Source organism: Mastacembelus armatus, chromosome 5 (assembly GCF_900324485.2).
Source record: "Mastacembelus armatus chromosome 5, fMasArm1.2, whole genome shotgun sequence".
Lineage (NCBI taxonomy): Eukaryota > Metazoa > Chordata > Actinopteri > Synbranchiformes > Mastacembelidae > Mastacembelus > Mastacembelus armatus.
In genome coordinates, this window is record NC_046637.1 from 20,543,670 (window position 1) to 20,559,084 (window position 15,415).

Consider the following 15,415-nt stretch of genomic DNA (forward strand, 5'->3'; position numbering starts at 1 on the left):
CATCCAGTTCACAAGTTTTTGCTGAGTTCCACAGGGGGAAATGCTAATACCTTAATAACAGAAAAAAAACTAATAACATCTTATCTCAATAAAATAGTCATTTATTATTGGAAGCATAATATTATGAAACTGAGCAGAAAATCCACAGGTAGGATTAATAACATTAACAGTGCTCCAGCAAAGTGTAAAGAACTGATTATAAAATGCTCCTAATTTAAGTTAGCATGTTAGCCTTCCTAATACTGTACTAATAATGTAGTATTGTCTTACAAAAGTTACAATACCTATCATATTTCGTGTAATAAAGTATTATCCTGCGTTGCAGCTTTTTGTGGTTTAATTACTTGCATCTTGAGTTATGGTATTGTTAGACTTTATGTCTAAATGAAAATAAATGTGTATATGCTGAGCTGCTATACTGGGGAATGAAGAATCCAGAAATATTTGGTTCTAAATATACTTTTCGAAATAAAAGCTCCTGGTTCTTTGTGCCAAGGGTGGTGCTGGTATAATGTCAGACTCAAGGAATTTCACTAAACCCAACATTTTTTCTCTCTTAGATGGCGAACTATATGCTGGAGTTTATGTTGACTTTATGGGAACAGACTCTGCCATTTTCCGTACTTTGGGGACAAAGACTGCCATGCGAACAGACCAGTATAACTCCAGATGGTTGAATGGTAAATGTTCTACTTCGCCTATAAGAGGTTTCATCCAGTTTATACAGTTTTCTTGTATGACTTTTCATTATACAGTCTAAACAGGATTCCAAATGTATTGTTGAAAAGTAAAAATTCAGATGTTCGCAAATGTTTAGAGTCATTCAACAAGTTATAAACAGGAAGTACTAAAAGTTTATAAAAGATTTCAACCAGATGTTTTTCTCCCTCCACCTAAACATCTCCCTATCTTCTCCACACAGACCCCACTTTCATCCATGTACACCTTATCCCAGACAGTGCGGAAAGAAATGACGACAAGCTGTATTTCTTCTTCCGGGAGAAGTCCTCCGAGATGGGCCAGAGTCCTGTGACCCAGTCACGTATAGGACGCATCTGCCTGGTGTGTACACAGTGAGAAGCGTGTTTATTTTAGGGTGTAAACATAATGAAAAGAAAACCTGTATCCATATGAAAAACAGGCTTGAGTCTCCCAAGGCAAGTCGCCCACTGCGTTTGAATGTTTACGGGCACAGCAATAAGTATTTGGCCAACGCTGATGTGCTGGAATCCACATGTGTCTTTAACCTTTTTGTCTACAATACATCCCTGTCTGTGAGGTTACCCTCTGACCTCTGACCCTGTGATCTCCTGACCTCTTCACCCCGGTAGTCCTCCGGTAGTCCTGAAACACTTTTGAACCCTTTAGTGTACATGGCAATGAGTAACTCACTACCTTTAAAAAAAAAAAAAATGATTGACTTGTAGGGCATCTTTCTGAGCCTTTGGTGTTTATGCAATGTGAATGTATGTGTTCTCTTATGGGTTTGCATGCATGTGAAGTCATTACAGTGGGTGTATGAGTACAGGTATGAGTGAGAAAATGTGCCGTATGTGTCCTCGTTGCCTCAGCTGTTCACCGTTGTATTTATTTGAGGGGGTGAGGCGCTGAGCTGACACACAAACACTCATCCCCCTCTCGGTGAGCTCTGCCATTGGCCTCCAGAGACCCAGTCCTGTCATTCTTATGCCAACATACATCTGGATACTCTCACTGCTCTTCTCTGCACCCTGCACACCAACAAACATTCACTCATCCATATACTACAATTCCACAACCAAAATACACCAACCACCCTTTAAAAACAAATCCTAAAATACACATTTATTGCATCAAATTGTGACGTTCTCTAAAGATGCTGGTTCTGGAAGCACATACTGGTTTTATCTCTTCCTTACTGGGATTGATTCTGGCCTCAGTCCACCACAGATGGAAGTGTCTAAATAGGAGGAGACAATGTTTACCATCTCCTTCCCCATTCCTTCCTTTTAGCTTCCTGGCTTTGCAATCAACATGGACCGTGTGTGTGTGTGCGTGTGCGTGTGCGTGTGCGCGTGTGTGTGTGTGTGTGTGGTGGGTTGTGTGGGTGGCTCCACCTGGATTTGTTTTTAGTGGAAGGACAGAGGAGGATTTGAGTACGAGTGAATGATGGACAATCTGTTGTGTGTCTGCTCCACCCTCTCAAATACAGAATGATGACGGAGGCCACTGCTGTCTGGTAAACAAGTGGAGCACCTTCCTGAAGGCCAGGCTCATCTGCTCGGTGCCGGGGGCCGACGGCATGGAGACACACTTCGATGAGCTCCGTGAGTGCAAAGACATCTGCACCTGAAAACTGAGATCATTCTGTGGTTTCTCTCACTGTGCTCAGTTGGAATTGTAATATCTAGGCTACTTGGTGTGGGTGGGGGGTGTTGTATAGATTTCTTTGTCAATCAAACCTGTTTCCTTTGATTTTTCTGTAGGTGGTGCTTTCTTTGCCAGTTCGGCCAAGGTCGCTATTACTGTTTTCTGCCAGATTACATCCCACACAACTATGGCTGCAGCAAATGATTTTTATCACTATTGATTAAACTACAGACTATTGACATTATTAATGATCAATCATTTGGTCAAAAAATGTCAAGAAATAATTAAACAATGGCCATTTTAATTCCTTTTCGTCTAATTACATATTTTATGTTACCGTATATGACTAAAAAAGCATAATCTATTGCTCATACTGGAGAAGGCAGAACCCGACAACTAATTGATTATGAAAATTGTTTACAAATCATTTTCTTTCTGTTCAGAAATACTAATGAAAGAGCTTCTACATATATATTGCAGACACAAACAGAATAGTTAAATTGTACCTTTTAACATGGAAACACCACTTTCTCTGAAAAGACTAGTATTACTAACACAGCCATGAAGCTTTGTTACACGCTGCTCTTTTCAAAGAAAACCAAGTCGCTTCGTTGTGCAGTTAATCATTTTGACAGTGGGTATCGAATGGCAAAGAAAATGACAAAAATGACACGACTGAATTTATTTCAGATATATTCATTTTCAGGTTCCTGTCATGTATGATCACATCTGAAATATAAAGTATAGAAAAGTCACTGCAATCTGTTTCTACTGCAGCACCTGGCAAGAGCATACTTGTGCAAACACACACACACACACACACACACACATCAGAGCTCATTCCTTGGCCCATATGGCAGCCTTCTCCCATTATATAGCCCATGCAGTAATACTGTAATGTGAATGGCACACACAATCTCTCCACTGTAGTTGTTTTTTTTTTTTATTTTCGTTATTGTGTGTGGGGACAGTGCGGCTAATGAAAGGCAGATCAGATCACCAAACTGTGACTGTGAGACGATTAGTCTCTCCAGGGGAAACTCTGTCTCTTTCTGTCTCACTGCTTTAAAATAGATCCACAGAGTGATAGGGGGCTGATGCGTGAGACTACTGTTGCTCTTGAACTAATCTCAAGAATGAAAAGTGCTATGCCTGTTAAATCCAATGATCGTTTTTCTTGTGTGTATGTCTTTATCTCACTGACACATTCCTTACGTTTATCTCAACCTGCCTGCACTTCTAAAAGCTCTTTTGTTTTTACAGGTGAAATTTATTTTATCCCTCTTAGAACAACTGCAAAGGTGACACACACTTGAAAACTCCGGCCTTTTCGTGTGTGCAGCCACTTCAGCTAAATGACGTGAAAGTAGTTCTGAGTGGGAATGGGCTTGCTTCGCCTTTTCAAATGAGTGTTCTGTGTTTACTGGTCAGCTCAGTGTTGACACAGGCATGCAGAGTGGTTCTGTGAGAGGATTGGAGAGTTGTCACTGCTTGGCGCTGATGATGATTTTCAGGATATTGCTTGAACAAGGCTGTAAACGTGTAGCGGAGCAGGCTGGTGAATGAACAAGGACATGGCATGACAGCACAGACATGCCCATAGAGAAGGAACGACATATGCACACGACAGTTTGCGGAGTAGCTGTCCCTGCCAAGGACTCCTAGAGGGCACAGTAAATTGGCTATGATTGAGTTTTGTGCTAATAGCTTCACATTTACTGTCGTGTGTAAATGTTTATAAAGCTCTGTGGCTGGAGAGTTTGTCTATACACGGGAAAGTAGAGATTTTAGGGTTTCACAAGGATAAATGGGCACATTAATGCAGGACATCAAATGAATAGTTTTACCAATTTGCCAAGACACTTATTTGCTGTTTTTATTGAGAGTTACATGAGAGAAGACTGATACTTCTCTTATAACCATCTCAGCTAGCAGCCAGTGATCTTGGTTTAGGGTGATGACTGGAAACTGGATGGAACAACTATCCAGGCTTTGAAAACATAATCCACTTCCCAGCACCTGGAAGGTCATTATCTTGCTTTTATTCATGCATAAAGTGACGTTTCAAAACAACGCTAATGTAAAATTAACTTACATACATAGATAAATGTGAGCAACCCAAAAGTTGATCCAGCAGAAATGGACATTTTTCAAAGAAATGGGCTGTATGTCTTCTGAGACTTTATTGTCATACAAACCTGGGAAAGGTGGTTGTGGAGTCTGGATCCCTTCCTCACTTTCATTAACACACTAGTTTCCCTGGAGCTAAGTCACCACTTCCTTGTCAGGATGGTGTTTACTGCAAATAATTTAGCAACCATTTATTTTCCCCATGTCTCCCTAAAGCTGTGACATGTTTCTCATGACTATGTGAGAGGCCATCCATGGCACGACATCTGAGCCTCAGCAGTATTTTTTTCTATACACGTGCTCACTTGTGCACTTCTTATTGGGTGCACATCACTCATATCTTCAGCGTAACAGCTGGATGTCATGACAAGGATCATTTGTTGCGTGACACCCATGATAGGCTGTCCTGCTGCGTGCACGCTAACCCATGACCATTCCACTACTTTGGCTGTGACAGCTGTGGAAGATGGCATTGTGGTGTGAGTGTCTTATGTGTGTGAGGGTGTGAAAGAAGCACATTGTACCTGCTATCATTCTTTAACGTTATCCTTTTCTTTGGCAATGATATCAGAGCAGATTCAGAAACAATGCTTACGCCATTCATGTATCCTTCTATCTGCCCGGCAGCTCATTTCTCATGCTGCTCTATATGGGACTGCGAGCACATAAATCTGACACTGGGATATTTGCGGTGTTTTGCGTCTGATAAGTTCTCCTTCTGTTTCCACACTTCCCAAGCATGAATAGTCATTTTTAACTTTTCTTTGTCTATCTCTCACTTCTTGACTTTCAAACCAATTGTGTCTGTGTCTGTGTTCCACGGTGATCTCCCTGTGCACAGCCAGTGATTCTCTGTTTTCTGCCGAAGGCTTTTGTTCTATTGTAGGCAGTGAACATGCCTCCTGAGAATAGTATTTAGGTCAGGTACTGAACAGGAGAGAGACTTATCACCTATCACGTGTTTAGCTCTTCTTTATTTGTTGCAGTGGACCTTTCATTTGTATCGAGAAAAGGGTGATCTAAATCAGGAAGTGTCTGATGTCTGAGCTCTGTAGGACACAATATGTGACTATCATGATTTACGGACCTCCAGAACTGGCATAAGAGTACATGATTCAGTTCTCCTTTGGGAGAGGAGCAATGTTTTCTTTCCCTCTAAGTGGAAGACATAAACTGTGAGACGGAGAATCCCTTCACATCATGTTTTTTGGTCTCATCAGGAGAAGTCTCAGATAGTTCAGCAGTCGCATTGGTCCAGTCTAGACTGTAGAAATCCAGACTGTTTGCATGGACAGCCCTACTGTTAAATATCATTGTTGTGTAGTTGGTGCTTCAGGTGGGTTTATTGGTTTAGGATGCTTGGATTAGACTCTCAAGTGTTTTTGTCTTGTCAATAAAGTCTTTTACCTCATGTATCCTCCCTGAGGTCATTCACACCTACAGTTTCCGTCAGCAGGCTATGGGAAAGAAAAGAGGGCTGTCTGATAGACCTATAGACTTCCTATTGTTATTTCTATTAGACTGGGAAGGCAGATGTGGGGAACATCTCTAAAAGCCATTTTAACAGAAGTGATCTCATTCATGCTATAGAGTATTTTTACAAAGAGTATATAGTTACAGTTATAGTTATGTTTTATAGTATTAAAATTAACCATAAATGTGTTTGATTTTATAGTTTTTATTCAGCTAAGTCCCCTCCCACTGCTTTGCAGCCCTGGGCGCCCCCACATGTGAGGTGTAGAGTTGGACTGTTCTCAAACACAGCCACACAGAATGTCTGGCATGGCTCTAGCCACTTAGCTAGTCTTGCACTTCATGCACCTCCCTTTTTACAATAATTGAGAATGCTAAACTATGAGGCCCACAGTCGATGTTGTCGGTCCTTGGGGGGCAGGCGGGGTCGGGCCTGGGTAGTACCTGGATGGGACACCACCTCAAAATACCAGGTGCTGTTTGCAAAGGGTTGGGTGTTGGGTGAGCTGCCCATCCCTGTAAAAACCTTATTTCTACAGAAATAATGAGCCTCTCTTCTGGAGAGACTTCAACGCCTGGGGAACTCAAACTCAATAAACTATGATGGTTAACATGGAAAACTTCTGTATGTTAGCATTGTCATTATGAAAATATTACTGACATTAGAATTTCATTTAATAGCATTGGGTTTAGCTGTGGCTAAACTAGACACACATTAACACTAACACTTAATGAACAGCACAGAAACTCTGACGTGAACCCCAGGACTTTAGTTTTCTGGTATACAGTAATTATGGATTTGAGAGACTCACAATATTGTGAAGACACAACCCCACATCCCACTTTTGCTCTTTGTTAAAATGCAGTACTGGGTATCCTACTGTGTGTTTTTAGCTAAAATGAAGGTTCAGCTTCCGTGTTAGTGCATCACTCCTTCTGGGTAGGTGTAGCCTATTCAGCTTTCTAGTTTAGAGCAGTGAGATTGTGTGTGTAAAGATTTATAAGGGTTGTGCAGTGTGATGTTTCCTTCACCCGTCCTCTTTATTCTGATGTGATTTCTCTCTTATCTATTACAGGAGATGTTTACATACAACCAACACAGGACACAAAAAATCCTGTGATATATGGAGTCTTCTCTGTCTCTGGGTTAGTGAACTACAAACATACTGTACAATGTTAGCTGTTTCTGTTCCTCTGTGAGGTAAATCTTTCTGATTTGCTTTTCTGTCTCCTCTTATTCCACCTCTCAGCTCTGTCTTCAAAGGCTCAGCAGTTTGTGTCTACTCCATGGCTGACATCCGCATGGTCTTCAATGGACCCTTTGCCCACAAGGAGGGTCCCAATTACCAGTGGGTGGCCTACACTGGGAAGATTCCCTACCCCCGCCCCGGCACGGTGAGCCTCACCTCGTACCGACCCCGCACATGACTCCCACAGCAAGCTGGCATAACAGGGACTTCTGCTTGACTTTCAGCTCAAATAATAAAAAAAAAAACATCTGAAGAAAATTATTGCATCAGCTCAGCTGCAAGCAAGCCTTTCACATATGTGTTTCATTCACATTATGTGTGATTGGTTTTAAATTCATGGTATGTTAATACTTCTGATTCTCTCTCAGTGCCCTGGAGGTACATTCACCCCCAACATGAAGTCCACTAAGGACTACCCAGATGAAGTGATTAATTTTATGAGGAATCACCCTGTCATGTACAATGCCGTGTACCCAGTACACAAGCGCCCCCTGGTGGTCCGGACCAACGTGGACTATGAGTTCACCACCATCACAGTGGACCAGGTGACAGCTGCAGATGGAAACTATGAAGTGCTCTTCCTAGGAACTGGTGAGTGTTTTGTGAAACGAGCAAATACACCAAATATGAACTTTCTCTTTGCTTATAAAATCATCACAGCTTTTTTATGGTTATTTTTAATTGGTTAACATGTACTTGACGTTAGTCTGAACCTGTGAACCCTTTGATCAGAATCAGAGCAGTGAGTGACAGTGTCAGTGGTAAGTTAAATAATGGAGGGTAACAAAAAAGCTCTGGAAATAAATCCCATGTAAGTGGAGGGTTTGTCGCCACTGCAGTCATTTATCACTAACAGAAAAGCATTCTTGCCTTTGGTGCTTGAGTGGAAACATAACCAATGAAAGGTCTTGTACCTCACTCTATTCACATGAAGTAAACAAGAAGGTTTGTACCTGGAGGGCAGGGGTGGATCAGAAGCAGGAGGGAGAAAAAAGAAATGGGGGATAAGAAAAGAAGGAGGAGTTAAGGGGGTGGGTGCAGTTAGTATATCCATCAACTTAATCTTTCCCATTAGCTTAGGAGTGATTATCCATTTGACTGCATGCCTTGAACTTTTATCTTTTAACTAGGCCCTGATATGACGGCCACTGCATTGTATGCAGCCCTCTCATGTTGCATATGACAACTGTTCAACTGACTTTGTTAATCTGTGCATTTTGTGGAGGGCAATTAATATGTTTGTGTCCAGTGTGGAGGAATGTGTATTCTTTTATGTTGTCAATGGCAGCCATTCAGCTATGCAGTTCAATGCAGAAGTCATAATAAATCTCATTTTTGAATGCCCAACCCAGTACAGAAATGAAACATGCCCAGATAAGGCCAGGGAATGTCTTATGACAAGGTAAGAATGAGGCTGAGAATGACAGAAGAGGTTTTTCATGGTTGGTGACAGTGAGTACACTAAACCTCACGTCACAGAGTAAAGGTTAAACTGAGGAGAAACACGTGACGGAGGTGAAGAGTCCAGTGCCGCCTGTTGATTTGAGGATTACCCCTTGTTGGATATGGCTGAGAAAATGGGAATCTAAGGGGCTGCTGACAAGTGGAGGAGGTGTGAGGTTGTAGAAATGTACATAGTTGACAGGTGTGTGTGCTGTGCTCCACAGACAAAGGGACAGTTCAGAAAGTCATAGTCCTACCCCGAGATGACCTACAAACCGAGGAGCTTGTCTTGGAGGAGGTAGAGGTGTTTAAGGTGGGCACTTTTCTCTGTTGCCTCATCTTCTTCTACATATATTTAATCTTAACTCTGTCCACTGCCATATTTTTTCCTCTATTTTGCTTGTTCTACACTCCCCCTTAATAAATGTGTTGGTTTATCTGCATTAAAGATACACACTGTGCTCATACCAAATTATTTTCTGTTTCTAGGTCCCTACTCCAATCACAACAATGAAGATCTCATCTAAAAGGGTAAGCATGTCTACCCAGCAGATTTTCTCATATTTTGTTCACAATGAATGGAAATTAATAAAATGTCACAAACTACAATGATAGAAGTGTGTTTTCCTTTATAATTCTTATAACACATGCATGTCTAGAGAGGACACTGAAAAAGAAATATGGAAAAGACATCAAAGTTTAGTGTTGTCTTTCAAAGTGATGGAATACTTGGCTTCCTCTATAGGTCATGATATCATTCTGCAGACACAGTGTTAGTTTTACACACAGCCTGCCAGACAGATGAATTTTAAACAGCTGATCATAAATTATGATGGCAACATGATAGACATGAGCTCAATATTACACCAGATGTGTTTCAGAACAGTGCAATGTAGTGCTAGATTTTACACTTAACTTATTACATCCATGCTGGTTTGTGGAATCTTTGTATGGAAGCAAAATAAAGGCCATAAAGATTTGAATCTGATTATTTAAACTTCAAATTTAAATGTCACTGAATTTATAGCACTGAAATAGTTTACTTTAAAACCATCTCGATGCATCGTTGTGGAATTTCAAAAAGCTTTATTTCCAGTATATGCATGTTTTATGGATAACAAATTCAAATCGAAAATTCCTGTATATAGACTCGATTGATCCCTGATGTTTGAATCTTACTGTTTAATTTTTTGTGCCTGAGCCATTTTGACTTTTGACTTGATGTATTTAAATCCAAATTCATCCTGTTAAATTATAGCAATTTCAATATCCATTTTGAGTATTTCGCATTTATGTGTGTTTTGAAGACAAAATTTCTATTATCTCCTATTATTTGCCTCTATGTCTTTGGCTCTAGTCTTTTCCTTATTTCAATTTAAGTGTAATTTAAGCCCAAAGTTGTGGTTAACACGATTTTCCATCCTCTCATCTCCTCTCTCAACAGCAACAGCTGTTTGTGTCATCTGTGGTAGGACTGACCCAACTGCCTCTTCACCGGTGTGATGTGTACGGGGAGGCCTGTGCTGACTGCTGTCTGGCCAGAGACCCATACTGTGCCTGGGATGGCAAGTCGTGCTCCCGTTACTCTGCCTCTCAGAAGAGGTAAGCACCAACAGCAGTGTTAGAACTAACTCAAGAACTAACTGACTGACTCATTGGGTGTGTTCAATTATGTTAAGTTCAGTCTGCCTGGATGGCTGAATGGCTGTTTTAATGGCACCCTGTTTTAATATGGTCGTCATGGTGTTTGGGTACGCTGTGGTTAATGCTACACTAATAATTATATACTTGTTGCAATGACATAATGGCATAATTGGGTGGTGGTTTGAATTTAAGACTTAAATGGCTTTATATATTGTTGAATGGCTTTGAATGGCTTGCAGTTGCTTTATGATTTTTTCTCTCCTTATTCGGCAATACTGGTCTGACCCCTTTAGACGTAGCCGGAGGCAGGACGTTAAGTACGGGAACCCCATCCGCCAGTGCAGAGGCTTCAATTCTAACAGTAAGACCTGTGAACCTTTATCCCCTGAGTTTTGCTTCTATTGTTTATTGATTAGCTCACCTGGTTGGAAATAAGGACCATCACATTGGTCCTAAGGAGGTCAGAGCAGTAAGTGTTTTGGTTGCCATGGAAATCCCTGTGTCTCTGCCTTGCAGCCAATAAGAACACTCTGGAGATGGTGCAGTATGGGGTGGAGGGAAGCAGTACCTTCCTGGAGTGTCAGGCCCGCTCTCCACATGCCGTCATCAAATGGCATCTGCAGAGAGATAACAGCGACCGCAGGAAAGAGGTGAGCCACCACGCTGTGTATTTCTCAGAGTTTCTGGTTGTATCAACATTTTTTATCAATTGCATAGCTATCCCACATAAACATACTGAAATATTGAATTAGCTTGAACCTTCCTCCCATGGGGTAGTGAGAAATGAATCTTTCCACAGATGAGAATTCAGAATTGATTTTGACAACATACTCCACAGTATTTAATTTAATTTTCTTACTTTGTTAGCAATGTATATGCAGTATGACACATTTGAAAAATGACCCCAGTGTAGTTTTTTCTGATTATCTGTTAAAATGATTAAGTAATTCAGGCTCTGACTGAATGATGCCTGATTTCTTACACAGACCTCCTACTGTCCGCAGGCCCAGGGGAAGGACACATAAAGGGGAGCTGTGAAAAAGTCCTCTGCTTTAATATATAACCCTGAGGCACTAGTTAAAGTTTTATTGTGAAGCTATGTAGTGTTGCCATCTCGCTTTTATTGACTGTTCTATTCAATGGTCTCTATTCCTATAGGCAGAGGTGATTGTCCTGCTGCCTTACACATCAGACTCACACATTAGTCACCAGTTAGTGTTTGATTCAATTTGAAGTGATCAGCTTTTTTCTAAATAAAGTATATGAAAAGTGTAGGCCATGACAGAAGGGATGTAAATTAATACAAATATATTTTTTAGATATTAATGGAGACAGATATGTGAGAATATTTTTTCTGCCCTAGTCCCACTGACCATTCAAATGATAATCTTCTACAAAAACATCACACTGCTTCTTTGTAAATCAAAGACCCAGAGGCCCTACACACAGGACTGCTGATATCTTTATATTTAGAAATTACAGAAAAAGGTATGCCTCATAACTTCAGATTCAGACTTTGTCCTCAGTATGAAAGTTTGAACACAAACTGTCTCTAGCTGATACAGATTTGTCAAAGTGTAAGCAGGGTGTGGGCTAAGATGCAGTGCTGTGGTTCCTTCAGTGAGGTTCATCAGTAACTTTCATGTTTTTGATGTAGTCGATTGATATTTCAGAGCTGTTATTTTTATCTTATGATCTGATAATGAAGCTGGCTCATTGTGCACCTTATTGGTAGATGGGCTGAACTAAGGCGCTGTCTCCAAATCTACATGCATAATGGTCAAAACAGCATTTGAGATTTTGGTCAATAGTTTTCCCTCTTTTTTTCAAACCAGTTTAATTTTGTGTTCTCTTTTTGAAGGATAGATTGGTTACATATTACCATATTACGTGCAGTAATATGGTAATATGGCCCAACCTTTGTTAAATGCTTTTTCGTTATTTTAGCAGGCCCAGATTATTATTTCATCTTGACTTCCTCCCATTATAAGGCACAAAATACAAGATATGACAGTGGGACATCATGAATCCAATATTATGTTATAAATGTTGTTTTGTTTATTTTGTGGTCAGTGTATTTGGAAAATATACTTAAAAGGAGTATTAATGTCAGTAGAAAGTGATTTAACAGTGCAGATGATTTTAGTGGTCATGTCCATATCCATATAAATCTACATGCAGATACAAATACATATATACTTATGAATTAGTCAAATATAAAGAGAGATAGTAACTTTTCATTACACCAGCATGGCAGCAGCAGTTCATAAGCTTTTTTCTCCTCTCTGTCCGCAGATGCGATCTGATGGCCGGGTTTTGAAGACAGAGCAAGGTCTGCTTCTGCGGTCCCTGCAGCCCTCTGATTCTGGCATGTACCAATGCACAGCCACAGAGAAGAACTTTAAACACACATTGGTAAAGCTGCAGTTGGTGGTGTTGTCGAGCCGGGCTGTCAACAACTTGCTGGTGGAGGGTGGGGGAGGACTTGTGCCCTCTTCTCTCCACTCCAGCAGCACCCAGTGGACCCCCAGCACAGGCCAGTACAAGGACCTGCTGACCATCTTGAGCCAGCCAGAGATGAGTCTGATCAATCAGTACTGCCAGGACTACTGGCAGTTTGGAGACCCACTGCTGGGTGCCATCAAGGCCAAAGACCTGAAGGAGCTCAAGGAGCAGAAGAAGCCCCGCAACCGCCGGCATCACGGGGATGGGGAAGAGAATGAGGAGCAGGAGGACGCAGAGACATGAGGATCCCAGTTTTCTCTTTGAAACGCCCTCAACCACCTTCCATGCCCCCACCCTGTGAAAACTGGGAGAGACTAAATGAGAGTAGCAACATGAAAAAATTCCACAAACCGGAAAAAAAAAAACAAACTGAGAAAAAAGAGGCTTACAAACAAAACCCCACATACATCCTCTCGAGCAGTAAGATATATGATACACAGTATTTATTGTAGGTTGTATATAGTATCATTCTGTGGATTTCTTTGTACTTACAGAAAAAAACATGCTCTTTGTGTATAGGTACATTTGGGGCAAATATGATTGTTATTATTGATGTTAATTTTATTGTTGTTGTTACTGTCATAACAAAACTCTTCTGTCAGCATAAAATGACCTTGGCGAATGTCTGGAATGTGTTATCCGGCATGTAAGCTGTTAGCAGTGAGCTACAGGAAGCTCTCATACGGGCAAATGAGTTGTTGATAAGGGGTGATGGGATCTCTGTTGTTTCTTGCTTGCTTTGACTCAATGCCAGGACACATTTATTTCTGGACACTCCAGAAACGCCAGTGATGCAACATGGCTGCATACGGACAGAGACTTTCTATTGCAGGGGGAACATCGACATATGGTTCCAGTTATTGTGTGGAAAGCGTTCTCTCTCCATGGGAACCCAGACGTACAGATGACTCTTCAGTTATTATTCTCACTGTTGTAATTGGCCTTTTAACAGGAAACTGGTGCTTGTCCTTTATTCTTTTCCTTTATTTCCTTCTTAATAGGTGGATTGATTGTGAAATGATGCAACGTCTTTGCTATTTTTTTCTGTCCAGACACTAATTCTCTATTTATGGTTGATTTGGAAAAGAATAACAAAATTCTCAGTGGCACCATCTTCTTCTTGGCCCTGAACTCAAGTTTAAAAATGAGACATAAATGAAAGAAGCAATTATCAGACCAGTTTTTTTAATGACATCTGTGAGAAAATATAACAGTTGTCTCCTTTTCAAACATCCAGAGAGCTGAGAGTGAGGTGCACTAACAGGTCATGGTCTTGCACAAAGGGCATTATTCTTTCACTTTCAAGGGGCATTTGGCCTGGGCCAAATGCAGCAAGCACGCTCAGGCGAGGTATAATCGACACATCCAGTTTAAGATGAAAGACGTGCCCAGATCAGGCAGCAGTTATTAGCTTTGGTTCTTTCTTCCTTTGACATTAATATGTGGAAAAAAAATGCTCATATACAGAGCATTATAACAATGTTGTGACACTAACCAAAATATTGGGAAGCTGGCTTTCATTGTGTGCATGCACCTGTATTTGTACTGTAATTCTGAAAAGATACTGTGTGGTCTTTTTTCTTTCTTTGTTTTTCATCTCCACAGGTGTACAGTATGATCAGAGGGCAAAATGGGGAAAATAAATGCTTTAAAGATGCCCTTAGTAGAAATATACCCCTGCATAAAGCAGATGCATTTTTTTCCTGGCATACATTTGTCAAAGTGTAAAGTGAAATTTTCTTGCCTGTGTGTATAGCACATAATGGGAAGGAATATAATTGAAAAGTTAATTACATAGAGAAAGGAAATTTAAATTTACTGATGGGGTGTTATTAAAACGTCGGTGAGTGTTCTATTGATTTGAATTTTTATGTATACCAGTCTACTAAAATGTAGTACAATTACATGCCAGTAGGTAAATTAATGGAGTTTTCCTGTATAACAATACACTGTATGACCATAATAATGAGATGCAAATAATAAATGAAACTATATTTTCATATCATTCTGATATTTGGAGGATTTTAATAAACCTCATCTAGCTTGTATTCTGGATATATGAAGTCCATATTACACCTCTAGGAAGATGCATCCATAATTCATACAGGGGTATCTGTGTCTGATCCTCAATTTGGGATTTATCTGCATTCCCAGAATCCACTACCACCCCTGATCGTCTCCGCTGAATGAGACCAGGGGTTCTACAGCAGAAAAAGGCAAAGAAAGGTTGTACAATTTGTTGGTGGTATTTTTTTAAAATGTGTCTTTTAGTTTTTGAGTGTTTGTTTTGTACTTTTTGCATCATCTGACTTTATGAAAAAGAAAAACACTAAATGCACAAAGGTGATGTTATGACTTGTGTAAATTACTCTTATCTTCCCGTTCCATTGTTGTTGCTGACTAATAAATTAAAGCTCTATATTTTATAAGAATGGAACACCCCCCTCCCTCACCCCTTCATTGTGATCGACTTCATATTGGATGTTTTCCATGTTCTGCACACAACCCCCTGGATCCTTGGAATAAAGTTGTACCTGTTAAAGAAATATGTATGCCGATTTGTGTAAAACATACATTTCATTTTTGTTCATAATGAAACTACTGGAAGGTAAAACATCTCG

The 15,415-nt window shown here is 40.4% G+C and overlaps 1 protein-coding gene across 4 annotated transcripts in view; it reads left to right on the top strand.

The window, feature by feature from the left end:
• The window catches only part of LOC113130291 (semaphorin-3F-like), a 54,606-nt gene extending 39,266 nt beyond the window's left edge, over nt 1-15,340 (top strand). For 2 of the 4 annotated variants that reach the window (XM_026306780.1, XM_026306782.1), the window contains 12 exons: nt 561-680; nt 923-1,062; nt 2,192-2,306; nt 7,029-7,098; nt 7,203-7,347; nt 7,571-7,793; nt 8,870-8,958; nt 9,135-9,176; nt 10,090-10,247; nt 10,568-10,650; nt 10,806-10,939; nt 12,585-15,340. In XM_026306780.1, the coding sequence (XP_026162565.1) occupies nt 561-680; nt 923-1,062; nt 2,192-2,306; nt 7,029-7,098; nt 7,203-7,347; nt 7,571-7,793; nt 8,870-8,958; nt 9,135-9,176; nt 10,090-10,247; nt 10,568-10,650; nt 10,806-10,939; nt 12,585-13,037 (1,772 nt within the window). In that variant the 3' untranslated portion in view covers nt 13,038-15,340. The remainder of the gene's footprint in view (nt 1-560; nt 681-922; nt 1,063-2,191; nt 2,307-7,028; nt 7,099-7,202; nt 7,348-7,570; nt 7,794-8,869; nt 8,959-9,134; nt 9,177-10,089; nt 10,248-10,567; nt 10,651-10,805; nt 10,940-12,584) is intronic. The other 2 variants (XM_026306781.1, XM_026306783.1) reach the window with 1 other exon arrangement.
• The last annotated feature ends 75 nt before the right edge of the window (nt 15,341-15,415 follow it).